The sequence below is a fragment of the Lepidochelys kempii genome, chromosome 2, assembly GCF_965140285.1.
Source record: "Lepidochelys kempii isolate rLepKem1 chromosome 2, rLepKem1.hap1, whole genome shotgun sequence".
In the NCBI taxonomy this organism is placed as follows: Eukaryota; Metazoa; Chordata; order Testudines; family Cheloniidae; genus Lepidochelys; species Lepidochelys kempii.
In genome coordinates this window covers 167,815,042-167,842,609 of record NC_136381.1, presented here as the reverse complement: position 1 = coordinate 167,842,609, position 27,568 = coordinate 167,815,042, and the positions used below count along the sequence as shown (strand labels likewise).

Here is a 27,568-nt window from a genome sequence, read left to right as displayed (position 1 = left end):
CCTAATAAATCTGTTAGTCTATAAGGTGCCACCAGACTCCTTGTTGTTTCTGTGAATACAAACTAACACGGCTACCCCCTGATACTTGTCTATTCATGTTAATTTACATCTTGGTCATAACTTTTAGAGACTTTATAGGTCAGAGATCTTTCTACTTGTCTGGCATTTGTGGCACACTGTATCTATTAAGGCATTTCTAATGTGCTTGTCACCATAGTATCTAGACACCATTGTAAAATATCATTCCAATTTATGGTGTCATATTAATAATAAATAATAGTAATTCCAAGTAATAACTTTTTCTTTTATCCTGGCCTAAAATGGGATTGAAGTGCTCCCCCAACTCCAGTGCGGCCAAGTACATTGTGTGTGTGTGTGTGTGTGTAAAGAAGTTGCTGTTTATTTTAGAAATCAGACATATCAAGAAAAATACCAGTATGTAGATTAGTAATGATCTGGGAAGTCTTAACATCCAAACAATGTCTTAACATTTATTTCCTCCCAAATTACACACACATACACTTCAAAAATTTGTATTAAGGTTGCAAACTGAAAACACACAGAATTCAGGAAATGACAAAATTAAGGTTCTTAGAGCAACTCCACCACTGATATTATGCATGCTCTATATATGAAAGTATATATTTAGCAGCCTAAGGAGCAGAGGTTAAGTAAGGGGTAGTTAGGGTGACCAGATAGCAACTGTGAAAAAACAGGACAGGAGGTGGGGGGTAATAGGCACCTATATAAGAAAAAGTCCCCCCAAACGAGACTGTCCCTATATAAATGGGACATCTGGTCACCCTAGGGATAGTATGTGCGAGCATAACACCCTGTTGGCCTTCCCATCCTTCCAGTTCATCTTTCAAGTGAGGAATCATCAGGTATGGGAATCTGAAGGAAGAGAAGAAGTGGTTGGAACCTCATTAGGGAGTTATATGAACTCCTAGTTTTTCTGCCTGTAGATGGAGCAGCAGCAGCATTTGACAGTAAAAGAATAGGTGTCCTGTTTCTGCCTGTTCTACTCAAAGAGCAGTTCCCTCACCCAATTCTCCCTTTCAATGGACCTACAGGTGCTCAGGGCCTTTGAAAATCAAACCATTGGAGTTACAATTTTTTTGCACACCATGACTACTCCTCACTGAGAATGGTTCGGCACATGTGGAGGAATTGGTTTCGAAGTGCCATAATTTTTTTTTAAGTATCCATTCCACAAAATAATCATGTGTATTTTTGCCTTCCACCCTTTGTTTTTCAAAGTTCAAGGAAAATATCAAACAAAAATATTGCTCTGGGCTTAAGTTAAACGTGGAATGTTTCAGCTCATAAGGAGATTTTCCAAAAGTCATAAACCAGTAAAACCAGAAATTATAGTGAGAGACCTCTTGCAATCTTAATTATAGCTTTCTGATGTTTGTTTCTTAAAATAGACAAACCTTGTCTAATTTAGAACTTTCGGATTATGCACACTGATAGCCTGTGGAATCAGCTGTTCTTACTGCTGTTGCTACTTCCTCCCCACTGTTTATTACATTCATTTGTTCCATCATGGCATGGCTTAAATTAGACTGGATGCTGTTCTGACTACGAATCAAGTCTTGTAAAACAGTAAGACCCCAGTTTTGTCTGAGGCATGTAGGTACAACCAAATATAAACAACAATGGGTTCATGACTGTGAAAGATATAAGTAATATATAAATATATGTACATTATATCTTGTATGGTAATATAAATTCTGTACCCTGATATAACCATATATTCTATGTCTATAGCCCAAATTACACCCCATAAACTCCACAGAACAGGGTGTACATCAGGACACAAGGGCCCTGTACATATATTCTACACAAAACTCCTCTTGACTTTAATGGGGACAGAATTTCACCTGTTCTGTGTTGTATGTGCTTTAATAGGTGTGATATAATTAAATGTAGTGGGCAAAATCTTGAAATCTTTACTTTTTTACTCTGCCCTTGGACAAAGTTCTCACTGAACACAATAGGCATTTTGTCTAAGTAAGAACTGAATAAAAACTTAGTAAAGTGTTCTGGATTTAGCTCATTGTAAGTAGTTTTCACAGAAAACCCCAAATAGTTATTATACATTTTTCTGGATGACATCTCTGTCCGATTTTGCACTAAAGTGTTTGCTAGACAATAAAAATAAAATCTCTTGAAGAAAATAAGCAGAAATCAAAACAAAATCAAAATGGTTGAAGTTGGTACATTCCTGAATGGATGCTATGGAAGTAATAAGAAAAGTTGCAGTACAACTGTGTTTAACCCAAGGGAGAACTTTAATAACAGCAATAATCAGTAAAGACATTGGGGGGCGCCAAATGCTTTGGGTTTTACACAATGGAACAGGAGAGACTACTGTTTATTTATTTCCCAAAAGTTTCAGCATGCTATACAATTAAGTTAATCACAGCTGCCAAAGGCCGGCATTGCTGAACCAGGAAGAATTGCTCATGATTGCTTTCACATAGCATCTCAATCCTCTGAGCAATATATGAAAATTGTGAGAATGAAGCCCTGTCTGTTGAACTGAGGGCATACTCACCAGGGAGGGAAGATCACATACTGTTCTTAGATTCCTGCTATGTTGAGATACAAATGCAGTAGTTATTGAAGGAGAGAAATGCCTTACCTCCAAATTTCTTCCATTTTGAAGCCTTAGTCCTACCATGCTCCTAACATAATTTTAATGTAGGTTTTAAAATTTGATTTCATTTTTTAAATACAATAAACCCTGTAGTTGTTACTGTTTATGGTACTGTTCTTCCACAGAGATTGTACAGTTCCTTTAGAGCATAGGTTCTCAGACTGTGGGGCATGGGCCACATAATGGTGATAATAATGGTAAGAGCCCTTGCTCCTAGCTGGCTGGCCTACCGACAGGTTGTCTTTTTATTTCAAGCTGCTACATTTCCTTAAAAGCAGCTAAAAATATTTGCCTAACATTTTCCAGCTAAGCAACTGCTGTCCTTACCAGGGATATGAAAGTGGCGTGTTCTGGGACTGCAAAAAAAAATGGGGGCTGGTCCATCTGATTGTGAATGGGACAAGAGGTGGTCTGTGTCATTGTGAATGGTGAAGGGAGGCAGTTTATGAGATCATGAATGGGAGAGAGGTAGGCTCGCGAGACACTCTCTTTATTAAGATTTTTTCCACATAGTTTAAAATTTGAAAACCCCTGCTGTAAAGGCATTTGAACTGTCTATGTTAGTTTCATCTGCAAACCCTTCAAAAGCTGATATGGTTTAGCATATTAATGGGAGATTGCCTAAAGTGTTACAGTCACAGTAATACTTGTGTACACACAAACTTACATAGCATCTCTTGTATGCATGCTCATCTCTTCCTAGCCTCCTGCAACTTTCTCCTCTCTGCCTTCTCTGAATATCATCTTGCAGCCTTCCCAGACCATCCAAAATATTATGACCAAAATCACCCTTCTCTCCCGTCATTTGGACCAGGTCACTTCCCACTTCAGATACTATCACTGGTATGGTCTTCCTGTTCAAATTCTGTACAATTCTGCCTCCTCTTTTGCCTGTGCTTTCCACAAGCCACAGCCTGTCTACTGCTGCTTCCCCCATTCTCATCTTGAGGCCACCTTCTTCAGTCTCCCCTCTATGCTTGCAACGGTCTCCCTTTTGTCCCCCAAACAACAACCCTCTTTTTCATTAAAATCCCTCTTTAAACACCCTCCCCCCCCCGTGAAGCCTTTCAATGAAAATTCATTTAATTAAAAAAAAATGGCACTATGAGATTACACCTTCATCAGTGATCTGTAGTGTGATTTTGGCTATGGGTCCATACACAAACTAGAAGCCCTGGAGCCATGCAGGGACTAATTTCCCAGGCTGGTTTATGAAGCACTATCTTGTAAGCTCTGATGTCATGGGTGTGCTGGGCCTGGGCTTGAAGACAACAAGGGGTGGGGAGCATAGCACTACAGAGTGTTTCATGGTGGTGCAGCTGCTCACTGGTAGGTCAGGTTGAGCTGCCTGACTTTGGCAGCCCTCCAAAGGCTGAATGGACCCTCTAGAATCAAGAAGACACAAAAGGTGTCTTACCCACTATCCCCTCCTGCCCTCATATACTCTCCTTTTTCTGGGCTGTGAGGTTTGCATTCACCTCTGCGAAGGGCAGCACACAATCACACCCCAGTGCAGTATTTGTCCTGGTTGTTCAATTTCAGTTGCAAATTTTTGGAGCAAGGACTGTTTTTTCCTCTGAACTGGAATTTGGGCAGGACACCAAGGTTAAACCCTTAATTTTGTGGGGGGAAAAATGCCACAAAATCGTTAACAAATGGTTTTATCACTCATGAAAAAGATGGCATTTCCAAAAAGCACAGTGACCCACAAGAACATGCTCAGGCAAGGGTTCAGTACTGGGAAGGGTGCCATCTACTGAATCACCAATAGCACTTTACATAGCACATGAGGTTTCCCTCTGAGTTCTCAGATCTAATTACTGACCCAGCCCAAGCCTACTTAGCTTATGAAAATATGACTGGAAAGATCACCACCTGAGGTGATGTAGCTGCAGACAGAGAAGAGCAATCTACTCTCTATTCCCTTTCAGCTAGTCCTTAAGCTCTACTGATAGTTTTAAGCAGAATTCAGTGTCCAATATTGGTGAAGCACAGAAGAACTGTTTATTGCAAAAAGTATGTTCGATCCAATTTCTTTTGAAGCTATTGGGGATGTATTTGAATAAATGAATCAGAACATCCAGGGGATCATAGGTAAAAACATGACTTTTAAAAATATACTTATGGAATGGATATAACAGACAGGACAGAAAGCTAAGTTTCTCTACTTGCTCATGACCCCTTTACATGACTTACAGCAACACAGTACTAGCTTACTCTCAAGTGGTTTAAAAATGGACTCATTTCCGCTTTGAGTCTCACATTTCAATTGATTATAGGACAATCCTGAGTGCTCTTATTCATTCTCCTATGCTATTTGCTGTTGCCCTCCTGGTGTCCTCTCCACATCTTGGAATTTACTTCCAAAACACACAATTTTCTCCCCAAAAAATTCTTGGCAGTGATTTCCCCCTGGCCCCAATACACCCTCTTTAAACTCTTTACTTTGCAGTATGTTGATATTCCATTTTGTAAATGATGAGGAGTATAAACTGAAAGGTTTTAGAAACAAAAAATGATGCTATAATTAAACCAAAGTCACCCATGCTCCTATCCCAGGAATATTTTGTTCCTTCGCTGCCTGTCTCAACACAAGAACATGCCAGATTGCAGTGGTTATCCAGTCAGTCAGATACAGATTTTGAAAGCCGCAAACACAGCAACCATCTTTAACTTTAAAAAAAAATACTTTTTTTCTTAAAAAATAAAACTATTTGGAACTAAGGGAGATGGAAGGCAGAAAAAAGATCTGTTTGTGAACAGCCAGTTTCAGGTATATTTTAAGACCATTTTTTTTTTTTCAAAAGAGGCTCATCTCATCTCTTCTAATCACAGCACAAAAAATAGTAGCTTATGGCCTTTTCCCCTGCTACAGCTTGTCATAAGTTGTCATCTCTCAAAATTTCAAACTTTTGGGCTAAATCCCGGCTGCACAAGTGGAATCGGAGTAAAAGAGCTTTTCCTGTGGGCACGGGATGAAATTTTCTAAAGTGCCTAAGTGGCATAGGACCTTATGACTTAGGAATTAGCAAGGCGATTTTTGTAGTAGCAGGGAGGAAATGGGATCCTACTCCCCAAACCTACAAGTAAGGCCCAACCCAGCTGCAAATGCAACTACAGAGAATGAATAGGTGTAGCAGACATGCTTGTTGCAACTACACTGAGCTGTGTAGATCCATGTGGTGCACTGATCCCAAACAAGTTCATTCCCCTCTCCACATTCCAACTCAAAGAGCTGCCACAAAGTTCTACTCCATGGTTTGGATTCTGAAGCACTTAGACGAGAGGAAAGTGATCAGGAACAGTCAGCATGGATTCACCAAGGGAAAGTCATGCCTGACTAATCTAATTGCCTTCTATGATGAGATAACTCGTTCTGTGGATGAAGGGAAAGCAGTGGACGTGTTATTGCTCGACTTTAGCAAAGCTTTTGACACGGTCTCCCACAGTATTCTTTCCAGCAAGTTAAAGAAGTATGGGCTGGATGAATGCACTACAAATTGGGTAGAAAATTGGCTAGATTGTCGGGCTCAACGGGTAGTGATCAATGGCTCCATGTCTAGTTGGCAGCCGGTATCTAGCGGAGTGCCCCAAGGGTCAGTCCTGGGGCCGGTTTTGTTCAATATCTTCATTAATGATCTGGAGGATGGTGTGGATTGCACCCTCAGCAAGTTTGCGGATGACACTAAACTGGGAGGAGTGGTAGATACGCTGGAGGGTAGGGATAGGATACAGAGGGACCTAGACAAATTGGAGGATTGGGCCAAAAGAAATCTGAGGAAGTTCAACAAGGACAAGTGCAGAGTCCTGCACTTATGATGGAAGAATCCAGTGCACCGCTACAGACTAGGGACCGAATGGCTAGGCAGCAGTTCTGCAGAGAAGGACCTAGGGGTGACAGTGGAGGAGAAGCTGGATATGAGTCGACAGTGTGCCCTTGTTGCCAAGAAGGCCAATGGCATTTTGGGGTGTATAAGTAGGGGCATTGCTAGCAGATCGAGGGATGTGATCATTCCCCTCTATTCGACATTGGTGAGGCCTCATCTGGAGTACTGTATCCAGTTTTGGGCCCCACACTACAAGAAGGATGGGGAAAAATTGGAGAGAGTCCAGCGAAGGGCAACAAAAGTGATTAGGGGACTGGAACACATGAGTTATGAGGAGAGGCTGAGGGAACTGGGATTGTTTAGTCTGCGGAAGAGAAGAATGAGGGGGGATTTGATAGCTGCTTTTAACTACCTGAAAGGTGGATCCAAAGAGGATGGATCTAGACTATTCTCAGTGATAGCAGATGACAGGACAAGGAGTAATGGTCTCAAGTTGCAGTGGGGGAGGTTCAGGTTGGATATTAGGAAAAACGTTTTTACTAGGAGGGTGGTAAAACACTGGAATGCGTTACCTAGGGAGGTGGTGGAATCCCCTTCCTTAGAAGTTTTTAAGGTCAGGCTTGATAAGGCCCTGGCTGGGATGATTTAGATTGGTCCTGCTCTGGGCAGGGGGTTGGACTAGATGGCCTCCAGAGGTCCCTTCCAACTCTGTTATTCTATGATTCCCTTTGCATGGCCTCTTTGCTGATTGCTCACCAATGCAGCAGAAACAGAGCATTCCCACTGTGTTTGAGGCCTTGAGTGGCCACACAGCGTATGTCTACACTGCAAAGAAAATCCCATGGCACTGAGTCTCAGAGCCCAGATCAATGGACTCCGGCTCATGGGAATCGGGCAGCAGGGCTCAAAAGAGTGATATAAACATTCCCACTCAGGCTGCAGCCTAGACTCTGAAACCCTCCCCCTTTGCTGGGTTTCCGAGCCCTGGCTCCACTCCATGTAGGAAGGTCTACCCTGCGAATTTTAGCCGTGCAGCCAGAGCTCCAGGCATGAAATTGACCCAGGCTCAGACTCGGCATTGCAGATTTTTCTTTGCACAGAGGACAGATCTACCCACAGAGAACTGCAGTATTTATTCATGTCTTATTTCATTGCACTATGTGACCAAGTGTAGCAAACACAAAAGCTAGTTCTTGTTTCTTTAAATGCTGATTGAGAAATAGTTCTGGCAACTTTAGGGATCCTCTTGTGGCACAAATCAAATGAAACACCAAGTGTAACCCACAAGCTAGTACTGGCTGTTCTTTTTAGAAGGGTTGCCTTGACCAGCACTGAATGTATGAAAACTATTATTTTTGAGATGTTACCGTATGTTTAAATGGAAAGAACCTCCCAAGGCCTGGAATTATACAAATCCTTAAAGACTGACGAGGGGTGGTAAAGTGAGATTAAATTTCAAGAGTTTTTTCATTTGGGAAACTGTTTACAGCTTTGCAATATAATCCATTACCAGAGTTTATAACATTCCTTATTACTACAACCACCAAAAGAAAATTCACCACAGTATTTTCGGGAATAAAGAACGTTTTTTGGAAAGAGGAGGGGAGGGAAATGGGGAAGTGAGGTATGGAACACATTACAACTGCTGTTGGTGAGCATTGGTACAGTTTGTAACAATACTGCAATGTTTACAATCTCACAGAAGGCAACTGACTAAACGACCAGTCCTACCATCTAGATTACTAAACAACAAAAGCTCAATCAGTCCTTGCCCTTGCAGTTCCACTGAGAGAAACAAAGGAGATTTTTTTTTTAGAGAAGCAATGAAACCCAGAGAATGTGATGAGCCATCGTTCATTTCAAATGGAAGAAATCAAGCCTAAATTAATCACTCCACTTACGTGTTCAGTAAGCAAAATTCTACCCTCAATTATACCCAAGTAACGCCACTGAAGTCACAAGTGTGAGGTCATAATTTGGCCATGCGGGGGTTTTTTTGGTTTGTTTGTTTGTTTTGGAGAACTATATCCCACAGCTCTTTCTAGTGCTCAAGGAAATAACATTACACCCTCTCGCCTCCCAGCACGCCTGTAAAGACCTAATCTAAAACATTACAATGAAGTTAAATTAGAAACAAGGAAAAAAGTCTATTCAGAAACATGAAGAGCCACATTCATTCCTGGTTCATCTCCACTGAAGTCAATAGCTTTACAAAAGTGATGCATTTCCAGACATTATAGGAAAACTCTGCCTTCAAAAGGGGTCAATGGGACTCTAAAAAGGCAAGTATTTGCTCTCTGAGCACCCAGGGAAATGTCTGGGAGAAGAGAGAAAGGCCAGGTAAGTTTCTTGAATGTTACTAATAAGGTATTAACACTAATCCAATAAAGTACATGTAATCAACGTGAGGACTTCAACTCTGCCACCAGAAGAATATGAGATTTAGTGCTATTTAAAACCTTGCCAGTAAATTGAATTAATTGCCATCTGCAAAACCTTACCTGAGAGACCAATGCAGTGAAAGCTTCATTAATGGCAAAGTATAACAAACCATGAGCCCATTTTCACTTCAGTAAAAGAGACAGAGGAGATCCAAAATTTCACTTTTGGATTGTATCAGAGGTGATAAAAAGCCAATGTCATTGTTGCCCTCAAAATATGTTTCTCCAGAACATAATAAGGATCAAAATCCCATTTAGATTGTTGTCCATGGAGCCAAATAGAAATTACAAGGTATCTATGCAGAAGAAAATAAAAACTAAACCAAAACAAAAAGCAGAAAACTTCCATTTATCCTTCATCTGCTACAGTAGTGGCATCCGACGCTTTGAGTAGCTCTCTGGCATTTTAGGCAGATGATGGGGCAATATCTTCCTCTTCCCACTAGCTAGTCTGCATAAGGTTCTTAAGGAAGAAAACTGTGACACTAGTCCCACTTTTGCTAAGAAATGTGTGCCCCTGGGAGAGTTTGGCACATCTGTGTCTACACACACTCCCACCAAGAACAGGCAGAATCAGAGGTTAGATAGCTAATTAAATATAAATCTCTACTGCGGTAGACTTTGGACAAGAACCTCAGCTAGTGTAACTGTAGGATATGGCTCTCTATTTTTATCTTTGCCAGCAGTTTCTCTTGAGTTTGAAAACATAAAAGGTATTTTGCAGTTTTACTTTATATTTATAACAGAAGTATGTACATCATACAGCACCATAGCACATGCATTTACAGTGATGACAAACTACCCTGTACAAAGCAGGAATGTCCCCAGTACTTAAGCATAATAAGGATCAATTGTAATCTGTAGGTAACCATATCCTAAAGGCACTTCCATTCAGGAAACACCTGAAACTGTAGCTTCAGTCAAACTAGGTAACATGCCCAGTAAATCATGGGAGCATACACAAATCCTAACACCATAATCCTGACCCTAATATATAATCAATACATACAACATAATAAAATAATAAATGTAGAATAAATACATACAACAACTAAGGCATCAATGAAAAGTCTTGGCTTTGTTTTGAACGATGTCACTAATGTGGCATCTAAAATTCACATCCCCTCAAGACTGTACCACAAGATGATCAATGGCTGTGATCCCAATGATCATAACTGTCATGATAGGATAGGGTGAAAGGCAGGCCCTCCCATGAACTGGGCTGTGCAACAAGCTTTGCTTATGCATGCAGGTGTAATTATGCAGAAGGCACATAGATGTGGATTCTTATTAAGCCCCTCTTCCCTTCCCATCCCCAACACAAATTTTCCCACAAAGTAAAAGGAGGTCACCTTACGGACGTACTCCTGTAGTCCCTTGACTCCATACATTCTAAACACAAACCACATTTTCAGGGAACGAAATCTTCGGCCGAGAGGGATCTGCCAATGCTGCAAGCAGAAGGAGTAATGCATTTGAGAAGGAAGGGTCTCCATGTCAGAAGACATGGTTCCAGGTACAGCCAGTTTGGCATAGACCATTGTTCAAGCTTTCAGAGGCTCCCTGTATAATAACTTAAGAGATAGGTCAAATCAGGAAAGATTATTCTGGTACTGGCAAATACACTGCCACAGTCAACACCCAACTGTTTAAAATGCAAAAGTGGAAAGGAGAGCAGGTGTCAGAAGATAGTGATCATGAAACAAAGCACATATTGCTCTTGCACCCAAAACTCCCACTGAAGTCTCCACAAGGTACTCAGCACTTGTGAGATAGGGCACATAGACAAACTTACCATGAAGGGTCCATATAAAGAAATTTTAAAAAAATAAAATAAAATAAAGTTTTAAGAAATAGAAAGATTTTCATTTTAGGAGAAAATACATTTATAATTAGTTTTTAAAATAACCTATTATGCACTATGGTTTGAAGAAAATATCTTCACAAAGATTCCTTCTCTTGGCCAAGCCTAGAGCTTTCAGTCAGACACAGAATCATAGCAATGTAGGGCTGGAAGGTCCTTGAAAAGCCATCAAGTCCAGCTGCCTAGACTGTGGCAGGACTTAGTAAATCTTGACCATCCTTGACAGGTGTTTGTACAATCTGTTTTTAAAAACCTCCAGTAATGGGGATTCCACAGCCTCCCTTGGAAGCCAGTTCCAGTGCTTAACTACCCTGATAGAAATAATTTTTTTCCTAATATCTAACCTAAATCTCCCTTGCTGCAGATTAAGTGCATTACTTGTTGTCCTACCTTCAGTGGATATGGAGAACACTATGTCTTTAAACCATGATTTGAGGACTTCAATAGCTCAGACATAGGTGAGAGGTTTATTGCAGGAGTGGATGGGTGAGATTTGGTGGCCTGCATTGTGCAGGAGGTCAGACTAGATGATCATAATGGTCCCTTCTGACCTTAATATCTATGAATACCATGTTCTCTATAACAGCCCTTAAAATACTTGAAGACTGCTGTCACATCCCCTCTGCGTCTTCTTTTCTCAAGAATAAACATGCCTAGTCTTTTTAACCTTTTCTCATAGGTCAGGTTTTCTAACCCTTTTATCATTTTTGTTACTATTCCCTGCACTCTCCATTTTGTCCACATCTTTCCTAAAGTGTGATGCCTAGAACTTGACACAGCACTCCAGCTGAGGCTTCACCAGTGCTGAGTAAAGTGCTGTCTTATATATGAGAATCCTCTTAATACACCCCAGAATGACATTAGCCTTTTTCACAGCTGCATCACATTGCTGACTCATATTCAATTTGTGATCAACTATAACCTCCAGATCCTTTTCAGCAGTTATTCCCCATTTTTGTAGTTGCACATTTGATTTTTCCTTCCTATGTGAAGTACTTTGGAGAATTCTTCTGAATTCAGCAAGATTAAATTCAATAAATACAAGATCAATTTGTCAAGGTTGTTTTGAGTTTTTATTCTGTCCTCCAAAGTGTTTTCAATCCCTCCCAGTCTGGTGTCATTGGGAGATTTTATAGGCCTTCTTTCCACTCCATTATCCAACTCATTAATTACAATATTGAATAACGCTGAACCTATGGCTGACCTCTGTGGGATGCCACTATATAAACCCTCCCAGTTTGATGGCAATCATTGATAACTATTCTTTGAGTATGGTCTTTCAACCAGTTGTGCACCTACCTTATAGTAATTTAATCTAGACCACATTTCTTTTGTGAGAATGTCATATAGGACTGTGTCAGAAGATGGAAATTAGGTTGATTTGGGATGATTTGTTTTTGGCACATCCCTGCTCACTATTCCTTATAATCCTAACGTCCTCAAGGTGCGTACAAACTGATTGTTTAATAATTTGTTCCAGTATCTTTTTAATAATTTGTTCCAGTATCTTTTCAGGTATTTAAGTTAGGTTGACTGGTCTATAATTCCCTGCGTCCTCTTTGTTCTCCTTTTTAAAGATAGATACTATATTTACCCTTCTCCACTCTTGTGGGACCTCACCTGTCCTTCAGTAGTTCTCAAAGATAACTGCTAACAGTTCTGGGATTGCTTTAGCTAGTTCATTGGGTACCAAGGATGAATTTCACCTGGACCTGCTGACCTGAATACATCCAATTTTATCTAAATATTCTTTAATTAGTTATTTCCCTTTTTTGGCTTGCATTGCGTACCCCTTGTTGTTAATTGGTATAAATTGGTACCATCGCATCCTTTTAAACAAAAGGTTTAAAAATAAATAGGGACTGGAGTTTTAGATTTTCCTGGTTTGGAGAATTATCAAGGGAACAGCAAGTTGAGCCTCTTTCACAGAAGAAAGAAGCTAACTCTGAGTTACTATAACAACAATTAAAAGAAAAACATTTTTAGAAAAGTTACCATGTATAAATCAATATTGTTATTACTGAGGGCACTGTACTTACCCTGTAATCTGTAACAAGCCCTGTAAGTTAAAGAAAAAAATATTTAAATCTGTTTACTGTGATAGCAAAAAACAGTCTGCTAAATGATATGAAATATTTTTATATTTCATTGCCACCATACACTTGGCCATGATGCTGCAAGGTTCTCAGTGGTGTTGAGTACAATGGCAATTGCGGGCACAAAGTACTCCTCAATTGGCAGAATTAACCAAACAGATTTCAAAAGGAGAAATCGGGCTCTCCTTTCTGTTATATTTGGGATCATGTGAATGATGACATGCCAAACACCCTATTTATCTTCCTGTTGTAAGGAGACACTTGTCTGGGAAGTATCCAACAAAACACCTTTCAGTAATTTGACTTGAAACAGAAGTTCACTTCCTCAAAGTAGAATCTGGAGAAAGTGTGGTAACAGGTCACCAATTCATCACAGGATCTGTGTCATAAAACTGCCATAGTCTTCACATGGGGGAATTGGAAATATTTTCAAGAAGGATTTTATGCTGTTGATCACCCCACATTGCTCATTAACACTTATTGTTAGTACTTAAGTCTGTAGGACAAGTCATTGAGAATTCTAAATACCTGCTCATCAGTTATACTTGGACAACAATGCTTTGCTCTTCACTTCTGCTTTTCATTCAAGGTATTAAAAGCCCTTTACAAACATTGACAAAGCCACACACGCATAAAATACCCCTGTGAGGTAGGCACAGTATTAATAGCCCTATTTTGTTCAAGCACCTAGGGTGCAAACTGTCCTTATTTTTTTAGGAATCAGTTAATTAAATTAATCTTTAGCTTAGGGAAAGGTGAGGCATAAAGTTGTCAAATGACTAGCTCACAGTCATGCAGTGAGTTAGGTACAGAGACCCACATCTTCTGCCTCTCAGTCCCAGCCTCTGCTTCAGGAACATACTAAAGCATATGTTTAAGTCAATCCCGATTTAGCAATGCACTTTGGTAAGTGCTTAGCTTTAAGCACGTCAGGTCCATTGACTTCAGAGACACTTAAGCATGTACCTAAGTGCTTGCCTAAATCAAGACCCCCAATGAAAAAGTACAATATGCTATTGTATTACATGCACTTTTTTAATTAGTCACATGCCATGTCTATGTTTCCTAACATTTATATTTATGAGGAAAGGAAACGTTTTCAGTGAAGTCCTGGTTGCCTGTTCCAATGCAGTGGCAATTTACACTGCATACAGGGCTAGACTATGTGAAAAAAGACTCCTATTATTACTACCTCATCCTTCCTCCCCATATTTGTTTACTTCATTAACTTGTTGCTTCTTGCGATGATCAAGATTGTAAATTCTTTAGGGCAATGACTGTCTCTTTACCAGATGTTTGTATAGTGCCTAGGACAATGGGGCTCTCATCCCTGTTTGGGCCCCTTCAGCACTGGTGTCAAGGTTCCTTCCCCACTCTGAACGCTAGGGTACAGATGTGAGGACCTGCATGAAAAACCTCCTAAGTTTATCTTTACCAGCTTAGGTCAAAACTTCCCCAAGGTACAAAATATTCCACCCTTTGTCCTTGGATTGGCCGCTACCACCACCAAACAAATACTGGTTACTGGGGAAGAGCTGTTTGGAAACATCTTTCCCCCCAAAATACTTCCCAAAACCTTGCACCCCACTTTACAGGTGAGAGGAGCTTTCCCCTGGCCAGGAGGGATTTCAAAGGGATTTCAAATAAAGGGACTTCCCTTTATATTTATGACAACTGGTAAACTCCGTTCATTGACCTAGTGGAAGACCAGTTGGCTCTCAGATGAGTAACAAGGCAATTTGATAACACTCTTTTCCTTTTACATCTCAATGGCTATTTTAATTTAACAGTTGCAAGGCGGGTAGTGAAGAGTAAGGCAACTGGTGATGGGAAACTAATTGTATGTTGCTGTAAGGGGCAGCGTCTAACGATCTACCAGTAACCCCTTTCATAAGCTGTGAAGTAGAAAGCAATCAATGATTAAGTCCTTGTTCTAATGATTATACGCCTTATTATTTCATCTGTATTTAATTAGGAGGATTTGAATTGTGGTAGCACATGTGGTATTCACAATAGAGTATAAAGTTATTTCCTTCTAACACTGCCATTAGGATCTGACCTATATCTTCGGTTGCCAGGCAGGCTAGTACAATTTCCCTGGTGTGAGGAAGCAAATCACACACAATTATAATTACTGACAAAATAAAGACTGTCCTCTTTGAGGTGTACGTAATTGCTACAGGGTTATTAAGAGTAATTGCACACAAATTGATATTTTTTGCAAATCATGTAAATTCCTGAGTGATAGATGAATGACATTTAAAGCATCACCTTGTTTTCCTTTCAAGCCATGGCTGAAATTTTCCAACTGGGGTAAACACAGGTAGGCACCTACACCCATAATTAGGCACCTAAATAAAAGTAGCATGGTTTTCAGAAGTGCTGATCTCCTATAAATCCCACTGAAGTCAATGGGAGCATCAGCCTGTGGCTGCTCGGCAGCTTTGAAAATCATGCCACTTCTACTTAGGTGCCTAAATATGCATTCAACAGCTCCACTTTAGGCACCTGAATTTGAAAAATGTGGCTCTTATTTCTGGAAAAGGGCTGGCAAATAAGGATAGGACACAGAGCAATTTATCTCCAAACTGCCGGTTCAAATCTGGATCAGATTGGTAATGACCAAGAGACATCATATGAGGACCTATGTGGAGTATTCTGTTGAGTTATTATGTCCATATCAGAAAAAAATACCACTGCAGTTGGTAGTTTTATTGGCAGACTAAGGAGAGGGAAAGGCATAAAGACTGAACTGCCCTCACCCTTAGGTGGAACATCCAGGTCAAGTAGGAAACACTTTGGTGGGCAATGTTAAGCAGGGCTTGCATTTCTCCTGCTGTCACTCTACCTGGGGAGACTAGAAGACTTCGGATTCCAGTGCTGTCAATTTCACAATTTTCATGACAGCTAATATTCAGTTTAACCACTGACCACTCTCCCTACAATGTGCATGATAATCAAGGTGGGCCATTTCAGAAGTCACCTACTACAGGACAGGCCTAACAAAGAAAATAACAGAACGCCACTAGCTGTCACCTTCAGCCCCCAACTAAAACCCCTCCAACGCATTATTAAGGATCTACAACCTATCCTGAAGGATGACCCTACACTCTCACAAATCTTGGGAGACAGGCCAGTCCTTGCCTACAGACAGCCCCCCAACCTGAAGCAAATACTCACCCACAACCACATACCACACAACAGAACCACTAACCCAGGAACCTATCCTTGCAACAAAGCCCATTGCCAACTGTGCCCACATATCTATTCAGGGGACACCATCAAAGGGCCTAATAACATCAGCCACACTATCAGAGGCTCGTTCACCTGCACATCCACCAATGTGATATATGCCATCATGTGCCAGCAATGCCCCTCTGCCATGTACATTGGTCAAACTGGACAATCTCTACGTAAAAGAATAAATGGACACAAATCAGATGTCAAGAATTATAACATTCATAAACCAGTCGGAGAACACTTCAATCTCTCTGGTCACGCAATCACAGACATGAAGGTCGCTATCTTACAACAAAAAAACTTCAAATCCAGACTCCAGCGAGAAACTGCTGAATTGGAATTCATTTGCAAATTGGATACTATTAATTTAGGCTTAAATAGAGACTTGGAGTGGCTAAGTCATTATGCAAGGTAGCCTGTTTCCTCTTGTTTTTTCCTACCCCCCCCCCCCCCAGATGTTCTGGTTAAACTTGGATTTATGCTGGAAATGGCCCACCTTGATTATCATGCACATTGTAAGGAGAGTGGTCAGTTTGGATGAGCTATTGCCAGCAGGAGAGTGAGTTTGTGTGTGTGGGGGGGGGGGGTTTGAGAAAACCTGGATTTGTGCTGGAAATAGCCCACCTTGATTATCATACACATTTTAAAGAGAGTGATCACTTTGGATGGGCTATCACCAGCAGGAGAGTGAGTTTGTGTGTGTGTGTGTGTGTGTGTGTTGGGGGGGGGGCGGAGGGTGAGAAAACCTGGATTTGTGCTGGAAATGGCCCAACTTGATGATCACTTTAGATAAGCTATTACCAGCAGGAGAGTGGGGTGGGAGGAGGTATTGTTTCACGGTCTCTGTGTATATAATGTTTTCTGCAGTTTCCACGGCATGCATCCGATGAAGTGAGCTGTAGCTCACGAAAGCTCATGCTCAAATAAATTGGTTAGTCTCTAAGGTGCCACAAGTCCTCCTTTTCTTTTTGGGGTAGAAAAGTTTACTTTGTTCTCTATCTCCTAGAATTACCTCATTTAAATTAGAATGAGATGTTTGGGGTTGGGAAATCCCAGGGCCTGGCACCAAAGCCTAATGTTGATGCAACAAGAAAATTTCTTAACATTGTATTATTTCATATAACAGGTAATACACACTGTCCCCCTAGTAGTTTGAAGTAGTTTGAAATCACACGCCATTATAATGGACAAGTGAAGGGCCCTGTTTTTGACAGATGTAATTGTTAAATGTGCAATTGAAAAATATCATTTAATTAAATTACTTATTTTAAACTGTATCTAACTAGGGCAAACTCCTCCTAATGTAGCAATTTCACTTTGAAAAATGTGCTCCCCTTTCCTTACACAGTGCAGAGATAAAATAGGCCTAATTACATGGGGAAGGAGGGATACACAAAAGGGAAAGGCAGCGACTAGGGCAGCACCGCTCAGTTTGTGCAGTTGTCCCTAGCAACTTCGTGGTTGCTACCCAGAGGCTCATGTCCTTGTGGCCGAAGGGGTCATATTCAGCAGAAATGGAAGGAGTCAGGAGAACAGCCATACTACAGAGTAAGTTCCAATTCCAGGGCAGGGAAAGTTACTATGCAACTTGTACCATTAATCAGTGGTACCGTACACAACTGTAATTGCCCCTGCACAGTTCTAACCAATTGTGGGGGTTGGAGGGAGGGGGGTGGGGGCAGCTGGTGATCGGACAGAAGCCATTCTGCAATTACTGGATATGTGCCAAGAGCAACATTAACCCATCAAGATAGCCTATGCATGGGCTAAGAGCTGCAAGGTCTTCACTGGCATTTTACAAAGATGCCAGGTCTGCACAAGATTTGTAGGCTTCACTTATCCTCTGTCATGGGATGACTGGACCTTTAAGATTTAATGGGGCAAGCCCCACCTGTGACTCATTCAGCGCTCCTCCCCAAGTGGGGAAAATTAGTGTAGCCACATGACAGGTAGGTCACATGGTTAAATCAGAGCAGGCCTGGAGATAAAAGAGAAGCTTCCAGAGATGCAAATGGCCCTACCTGGGAGTAAAGGACGGAGCTGAAAGGGGCCAGCTTGAAGAAGCTGATCAAGGACTGCAGCCAGCCTGAGTTATCAGGGCAGACGCTGACGGAGTGCTCTGTGACTCCTGAGTCAAGGGGAGCTAGGGCTGGACTTGAGGGTCAAAAGAACAGTTTGATTGATATGCCTTAAGAGACTCAATAAATGAGACTCCATATAAAGGGGTGTGTGTGTCTTGCTGCAAATATTCTGGTATTATCATGATGCAGCTTCATAAGACTGTTTTCCATCAACCACCTTCATATCAGATAAAATTTACTTCATTTACTTCTGCATCCTTGGAGAATGCAGCTACCATCTTGTCACTTTATGAAGCCCTGCATTACAGATCAATCACTATCTTTTCTCACTATATTGTTTAAAAAAGTGCCTCACAATACTTAAACTTCAAATATATACAGAATTTTTTAGATTATTATACAAGTTTTCTTTCTGGAAAAGCACAAATAAACAGGAGAAAGATCTCTCTGCACAGAGTCCTCATTCCTGTGAATGGAATGAGCTGCATAAACACAAGTTAAAACACTTTATTTTTAAGAAGATTATTAATTTATGTGGGTTTATGGCTAGAGCTGGTCAAAAATTTTCCTGTAGGAAACTCATATTTTGAAATTTTGCTTCCATCTGGAATTGGGCAAAAAAACAAAATAATTAATTGTTTTGCAGAACAGAAAGTTGTGAACATTTAAAAATGTTGAATGATTTAAATAGGGATTAGGTGCTTAACTCTGTTTAGGCACTTTTGAAAATCTGACTAGGCACTTATCTGCCTTCTAGGCATCTAAATATGTTTGAAAATCTGATCCTAGTCCCTTTTGGAAATGATATTTAGATTTTCTTAAAAGTTTTATCCCTAACCTTTCAGTGAGTTTTGCAATAAAAAAAAAGTGTGGATAAAACAAAGATCTTATTCAAATGCAAAATTACCAGATTCCTGATGGGAATGCTGCAGGTAAAGAGGATCTAATTTAAAGGCATTTGTTAAGTCTAATCTCTTCTTCACCCTGCACAAAAAGACCAACATGGATTAGATTATCACAGCATTGTCTCACCTAGGAAAAAAGACAATTAAATGGTGATTAGGTCAGGAAATCAGATAAGGAAAATCAGTGTCAGTCACATATTTCCAATGTACTGTCTATTCCTTATTTAGGGCCCAATCCTGCAAACCTTTATTTGCTACTATGGCACCGCTCACACAGTGGTAAGCATGAAGCCCTGAAGTTAGGGTCTGCAGCAATGAACTCTTACTGCATATTTAAAAAAAACAGACAGGAAACAAACACACCCAAAGTCTTTCCACAGGGAAAACAGGCACTCACACCAGAACATGTGAGCTAGTTAAGACAACAGTAAAATTAGTGGTGAACGCAAGGTTTCCAGCTATATGTTGAAGCAATTGCAATGTGAGAGGTACCATGGCTTTGAAGGCTTGATATAATGTAATGATCTCTGAAAGACAAGCTCCATTGAGTGTAAAACTAGTGGGCAGTGTAGCTGGAATAACTTTCAAAAGCAAATATTTTTTTCTTGTAAAGGGAAGAAGCTACATCATATTGATTGGTAATAATAAATATTTTGATGGCATAATCTTTATTTGTAGAGGGAGTCACTCATACACAACAAGTAATGGGCATTATACATAAAATGAGATTAGATACCCCAAAGGTAGAGACTATTTGTCATCATATTAGGCATGTAAATATTTGATAAAATAACTAAGAACATTAGTATGGGACAGTGAAGAGAAAATGGTCAACAAATCCTATTTCTTGTACAATATTCTGCATGTTTTTTTCTAATTGGAATTATTTGTAAATTTCTACCTAAATATCTAATTTTCCAATATCTTACTCTTTGTATGCACGTAAGAATATGTCAAATACACACACACTCTATATACGCTCAATATCATGTTCCAAAAGATAACATTCATTCCTTATATTTACGGAGATAAGCAGGTGCATAATTTTAAGCGCATGAGCAGCAGTTGACATCAATGGGACTTGTGCACAAAGTTACATGCCTGCTTAATTATTTGCCTGGGCCAAGTGGGGTCAGGAGGAAACTGCTACCATACTATGGAGGTATGAAGTAATGAATCATTAGAATTAGAGATCGACCCCTTCTTTTGCAACATCCAGTATTGATCAATGCCAGAGAAAGGAAATCTGATTAAACATTTGCTATGGTGTGGCAATTTTTTCAAAAGGTGCTAAATGTTTTCAACTCCCACTCCTACTAGCTCATAGTTGAATATTTAAACTATTAGAAACAATGGTGTTGGTGAGCCCTGCAAGTACTAAACGGATGTTATTGTTTTAAAGGGGATATGGTCTTTCCCAGATAAAAGTCTCAAAGATTCTATCTGACAATAAGAAAATGTCTATTTGAGAGGGCTTTATTTTAAAAAAATCTAAAATCCTAAGAAACAAAGCCAACAGAGCTGCATCTGCACACACCAGGTCTAAATTTTGTCCTGAATAGTTAAGATTCCCCACAATGGATTTTAGCTTCTACCACTGAATACATCTGAGGGTTTAAGTCATGCCCTTACCTTCATCTGTGCATACCACTGTCTGATTTAAGGTCTCTGTACCTGTTTTGGAAAGTTCCTTTGATACCTTATGGGGGTTGAAGCTTTCTTAAAGATCTGAAGTCATGCTAATAGACCCATTAAGATCTAGCTGGCTGAGATTTGCACATTAAAGCTTCATACCCCCAAGTGCACAATAAAAATCCCTCTGAATAGAATAATGAAATCATTATGAAAAGTAGTTACTTATTTTGATTGCACAACTGCAGCTTTTAAAGACCTCAATTATCATGTCAATTTTAATTTATAAAGAAAATAACCAAAGTGATTACTTCTTATTATAGATTAACTCCTTGTAAAATTTTATTTTAAACTATAAAAAACATTTTCCTTTTTTAAAAAAATATGTTCAAAAGCCCCCTGTATGCAGTAAACTCTTCAAGCCTGAAAACTGAAACACTTAAGCCATTTAAAAAAATTGTAAAAGAAAAAATTACTTCTGGGTCAAGATTTTGTTTGCTGAGTATTAACCTGGAGTGGTTTTTTTTCACACTTACATAAAGTAGGAATTTTATCCCTATTTTATTTCAAAACAAATCAGTGTGGTTAACAAGTATCTAAGGCAAAATGACAAGTATTTCCTGTTTAGAGTCTCTGAGGGAGGACCCGTCAACCCCACCACTGGGATACAAAATGTACTTCTCTCTCCGTGTGGCTGCATTAAATTGACCTTATCAAAGGTGCCAACCACTCTTTTCTGTGCAGTTGCAAGCTGCAGTGACTTTTTTGTTTTTAAACAAACATTTATAACCAAAATGTCTCCAATCCCAAACTATATCAGTGCTAGTTTGTGCCACTATTTTATTTATTCAATAAATATTCATTACAACTCTTATTGCTTGCCTAAGATGTTGTAGTAAAAAGAAATGGCAGTGTTTAAATATTGGGTAAAACTTTAAAAAGTGTCTAGGTGACTTAGGTGTCTAGGTTGAAACCTCAGTGGGACTTAGGCTCCTAAATCACATAAATGCTTTTGAAAATTTTACCCATTATTAGACATGTTTGGCTGGGATTTTTGAAGGGTCGTAAAGGAGTTAGGCACTTGGTTCCCATTTCACTTCTTTAGGGCTAGTGAACCTGGCGATTTAGTGTGCTGCAAGCCAGGTTGTGAATCCAGATCACACTGGCTTCCTGCACACTGACTGGCTGTGTGGACCCTGCTATCACACATTAAAAGTTCCTTAGTGCACTTTTGATGCTTTGGAACAGCAGTAGGTCAAAGTGCACTATGGACCTTTTAGTGTATGATAGCAGGGTCTAACTGGCTAGTTAGTGTGTGGCAGGATTGTGAGCTGTAGATCACACCCTGGCTTACTGCACACTAAATTGCCACATAGACAAGCCCTCAGGCTCCTTGAAAATCCCAACCTTTGTGAATATATTCCCATCTAGTATTGCGCCTTTGTACTGGGTGGAATTCCCATTCTTAAGAGAGGTGATGTTTAAACCTGGACTGTGTTTAGGCTGCAGTTCAGGATTTGGCTTGGCCTCAGGCTCCTCTTCAGCAAAGCACTTACGCGTAGACTTACCTTTAAGTACATGTTTAATTCCCTTTTAAATCAATGGGACTTAAGCACATGCTTAAGTGCATTGCTGAAGTGAGGCCCTAATGGCACCAACATCTTGCAATGTATTCCCATGAAGCTTCAGCCCAAAGTGGCAGAAATCTTCCCAGATCTCATGAGATTTTCCTCTATACGGAGTCAAAATCTTATGAGAACAGCTGCTTTTGTGAGATCTTTTATCTGATGGAATCAGAAATGGGTCTCATTGGGATCATTCAGTGTTATTGAGGAGTAAAATGAAGGTATTCTGCTGCTAGTGTTATTGGCCTGGCTGGAGTGGTTTTGCTCTTTTTTGATAACAACAGGATCATTTTATTAATAATAAAAAAATCAGACTAATAAAATAACTACTAATTAATAGTGCATTTAAAGAGAAAGGAAGAGAGGCCCTGATGGCTGCCAGAACTGCCGCAGGAATAGGGAGAAGTGGGTTGAACTAAGCCTGACCCTGCCTGAGCCCAACAGAGGTGGCTCCCACCCTCATGTGGAAGCCCATGAGATGGCAGTTCCATTTCCTACTTCCCCTGGAGGCAGCTCCAGAGACCCAGGTTGGAGGAAAGGAGGGTGCGTGAAATTATGCATGTAAATCCAAATTTTAGGCACCTGACTAAAAGGGGCCTGATTGTCAGAGCTTCTGAGCACCCATTAACTTCAACAGGAACTGCAGGTTTTTACTCGTGTGAAAGTCAGGCTACTTTTATTTAGGGGTCTAAACTAGGATTAATGTGTCTAACTTTAAGCACCCAGGTTTGGACAAGATTTATAGGGACCTTGCTTTGTGGACTGAGAACTAAATAGATATAGTTTATCCATCCACAGTGAATTGCAAACTACCTCAGGGCCTGAGACTATATGCCTCTGGAGTCTAGGAAGAACCCTACCTCATTCCATAGGGTTATGCACAAACCAACACACAAAATGTGAGTTTACTGTTCGAGTGCTGTCTAGAAAGTTGTTCTACATCATAGAATTTGTGTGTCATGATAAACCGCCACCACAAACCCTGGTAAATTCGGTTTAAAAAACTACATTCAAAATGTTAAAGTTGCCAAGTAAAGAATTCAAAATGAAGAGAATCTGGTCTTTACGAAGTTAAGGTTGCCCGGAATTTTGAGTGAATTCTTTTAAGGTTATTTTTTGCAATTGCGCATACACACATATAAACAGATTTTTAAATGTCTGGGCTTTGGCAGAGTAGGGGCAATACAATTCAAAAAATGAGTTTGTAATTGTTTTTATATATTTTTACCTTGGCTTCACAGAATTATGAGGGGAAGGGATTAAGGGGGAGATTTTCCAAGGCACAACTGTAAATGACGCATCTTACTGCTGTTTGTGCCTTTGAAAATCTCCTCTTAAAGGCCTGAGTCTCCTCTGACTTACACCAGTTTTACATTGTTGTAACCCCATAGATTTATGTCCGTGCAAGGAAGAGCAAATTCATACTCTAACAATGTCTAGATATTGCACCACTCAGTAGTTATTTTGTGATTTACACTACTTTCCTTTCAAAGAAACGAAAAGTGTTTGCTCTAACTGCTCATAAATCCAGCTACTGAGTTTCTTATTACTTTTTGTTGCCATAAAAGGCTCGTTAATTTATGAGAACTGAATTGAGAAAGAAAGCCAAGAGTATGATGGTTCATTTCCTCACTTCCATCAGTGGCTTCTTGGACACTTGGTTCTCTGAATCATGAAAGGGAGTTGAATGGGAAGCAAGAAAATGAATTCCGCCCTTCTCCCGTCTAATGTCTACACAGAGACACACATCCCATCATGAGATAATTACACTCTAGGGGCTTTGTTCTAAACCACAAAATACTCTTTATTGAGATGTGACTACCAGTAAGAATGAGGCAGAATCAGAACATGAGAAACAGGGACTGTTTCTGTTCTGCATTTGCACAGCATCTAGTACAGTGGGGGTCCTAGTTCATGATGAGGGTTCCTAGGTGCTACAGTAATGAATAATCATAATAACCTACTGATACCTACCAAAAAGAAGTACATGTGCAGTAGGACACTGATCTGGACAGTTTAGAGTTAGCAACCCTAACCTAATAGCTGAAAAAATCCTATTACATGGTGTTATGTACATTTGTAACTAGGGATGAAGCCATAGGCACATAAGTCTCATGTTTTTACACATTAGTAATGCTGAAGATAAGAGAGAGGGAAAGTATTGATAATTAGGACTGTTCCAAAATTTTCATTTGATTTTTTTAAAATGAAAAATAGCCTTTTTTCCAAAATGAAAATTTTAGTTTTTCAACAAAAAACGGAAAGGCATTCCCCCCCACCACCACCCAGTTTTTGAAAACTGAACTATTTTAAAAAATGATTTTTTTAAAAAAACTTTCTTTTGAAATTTTTCATGGAAAATATTTACCATTTCCTGAGCAGCTCTTTTTGGTAATCAATATAATCAGATGGTGGGTGACTACAAGATGCTGGCAGTACACTTAGTTTTGTTGGGAAACTCTAAGTCCTAGCTATGGGACTATTTGTTATGAGAATTTTTTTATTATTCTGCTTATTATTATTCTCCTTGTGATGATGATTGTTTCCTTTAGGCCATTTTGCTTTGTGTTCCCGATGTACCTGCAGGTTTCTCTGTGGCACCTCTTTGGAACACAAAATGTAGTCTTGCTCCTCACACATGAATAATAAAAATCATTGAAAAACATTTACAAAGGCTTTTTTTGAATCACTTCGCTCTGAATCTACTAAAGTCCAGACTCTATAAACAAAGGCCTTTAAAGTGTGCAGTCAAGACTCAGAGAGACCATATCAAATTAGAGAAAGAAGCTTGGTGTAATGTGCAATTCATTTCTTTAAATGATGGGCACAAAATGGAATAGATCTGAATCCCTGAATTTTCATGTCTAGCTCCAAACTTCAGGGCTCAGACCCATCTCTGGTTTTCTACCCCCTCAGTCAAATAATTTATCATGCTACTATGAATCATTCACTCAGGCAAACACTACACAAAACTCCATATATCTATGTGAAAAAGGGAATAAGTGTTTAGAAAGATTTCAGAGTAGCTGCCGTGTTAGTCTGTATTCGCAAAAAGAAAAGGAGTACTTGTGGCACCTTAGAGACTAACCAATTTATTTGAGCTAAGGTGCCACAAGTACTCCTTTTCTTGTTTAGAAAGAGTGTGCTTCACCATAAAGGTCACTATTTCTGACAACCTTATATATCCTGTATTACTTACCACATAGCAGAGCAGTCAAAATTCACTAGGAGCCATTTGTGAGGGTTAAAGTTAAATGAATCTGCAAACTGACAGGGTTAAAAAAAAGAAGAATTAGAAAAAATATGGGTCAGAGTCCTCAAGTTATAAAAGCACTGTAAATTTTGCCAATTGCACCCAGATTCAGGACAGCACTAAAACAAACTAAATGTTTTCCTGAAAAGTGGCTTTAAAGATAATACCTAATGTAGCTCCATCTAAAGTGAATGAGAATTATATGTGCATGCTGGGTGAAATTTCTCCTGCACAGAGGACCAGCAAAAGGAATATCTACCACGTAAGCCTCATGTAAGCCTTCAGGGGTCAGCAGGACTACATGCTTGCTCAAAATTGTACATATGCTTAAGTACACTTTGCTGAATCAGAGCCATTATGCATACACACAAGGGAGCAGAATTCAGGGTGCTTGGACAACCTAACTTCTGGCATCTCCTAAATCTTGAATGTTTGACTTATGCAATTGATAATGTGCTTTTAATATAGATGTTTTGAACTTTATTTTAATATATATCTTATATAAACATCATCTCAATGTAAACAAAAAAAATCTCATTATAAACAAAAGACATCCCAAGTTTTGGTTTTTAACCCATTTTCTACTCAAGAGTTCCTAGATTTCACTGAGTGAGAAATTAATATTATAAACATACACATATATTTTATATGTGCACGCACACACACACAGGTAATAGATTTTGATCTAGAATTGTGTTTCAGTCCGTCTAAACACAGAATTAAAGGTGGTCAAAAATAATTTTTCCCTAAATTTTTTTCTTTTAGTCAAAGAGTCATTTCTCATCTAAACTAAATTTATACAAAAAAACCCACTTTCAACCAGTTCCACACAGAATGCATGGCTATACATTACATTTTTGACAATATCAACTTCGCACGACATGTATTCAGGATAGAAGCTTCCCATACTGTGAAAGGCATGAAGGACATTTGTGTTGAAAGTTTTCTAGTTTAGGTACTATGGCAGCCATTGATGTTGAATATCAGGGACACAAAGGAGAAGTGGGGATCTTGAAGCACCAGTCACCACCTAATAGCTATCTTTTCACATTTGTTTCTCATTAACTTCCTCATCTTTGGTGAAAGGGCAGTGGTTGCTCATGTTGGAGAAGTTTTTTATCTTTCTAATATCTGAGGTAGGGAATCTATTCAGAGTTGTTGAATAGTTGCTACACTGACAGATGCTGGCTGTGCAATGGATGTTGATTCATTTCCTACAGGAACCAATAAAAATAATTAATAAAACCCACACAGGAAATTACAGCAAGCTTCATTTGCTGATAAAAAAAGAGAATGAGAGAGAAATGCTTTGTTTGTTAGTTTTTCCTCCTCCTTTATTAGTCTGTCAGAGCTGCTCTGTTTAAATTTCTGTCTTTACCAAACAGATATTTTCTCCACTGATGTGGAAGACAAGGACTTATCTGATGGTGTGAGGGGAGCATCAGGAAATTGCAGCACCCTTATCTGAGCAACTAGGTGCCAAGTGACTCAGTAAGAGGAAAAGAAAAAAGAACCTGAGAGTTATTGGAAGAAATTTCAACTGACTCATTTTCAAATATTAAACGCTGTCTGTTATAGACACAGCCACAGTCTGGCCTTATATGTAGGGTTGCCAGTTTTGGTTGGACGTATTCCTGGAGGTTTCATCAAATGACAATCTTTAATTAAAGATGAATCTTCAATTTCTGGAGACTCCAGGACAATCCTGAAGGGTTGGCAACCCTACAGTATATGTCCCTTAGGTGGAATATAGTAATACTTCTATGTCTTACTTTCAAAACAGGTGAGATAGTGGTTGTTATATTTTTTAAACTTTATAGAATTAGGATGTTAAAATATTCTCTACCATGGTAACCATGACGAAACGAAAGCCATTTTTGAGATGATAAAATTGTGAGAGTTGGCATAGCTAAGTTTTGCTTCTCTGTGGAGCAAGTTT

The 27,568-nt window shown here is 39.5% G+C and overlaps 1 protein-coding gene across 2 annotated transcripts in view; it reads right to left on the bottom strand.

Annotated features, from left to right (window-relative positions):
* DDC (dopa decarboxylase) overlaps positions 1-27,568 on the bottom strand; it is a 124,291-nt gene that overhangs the window by 18,396 nt on the left and 78,327 nt on the right. For both annotated transcript variants that reach the window (XM_073332726.2, XM_078851674.1), the window contains exons 10-13: positions 25,576-25,643; positions 19,122-19,198; positions 12,837-12,856; positions 10,286-10,384 (exon numbers count right to left, since the gene is read on the bottom strand). In XM_073332726.2, coding sequence (XP_073188827.2) covers positions 10,286-10,384; positions 12,837-12,856; positions 19,122-19,198; positions 25,576-25,643 — 264 coding nt within the window. The remainder of the gene's footprint in view (positions 1-10,285; positions 10,385-12,836; positions 12,857-19,121; positions 19,199-25,575; positions 25,644-27,568) is intronic.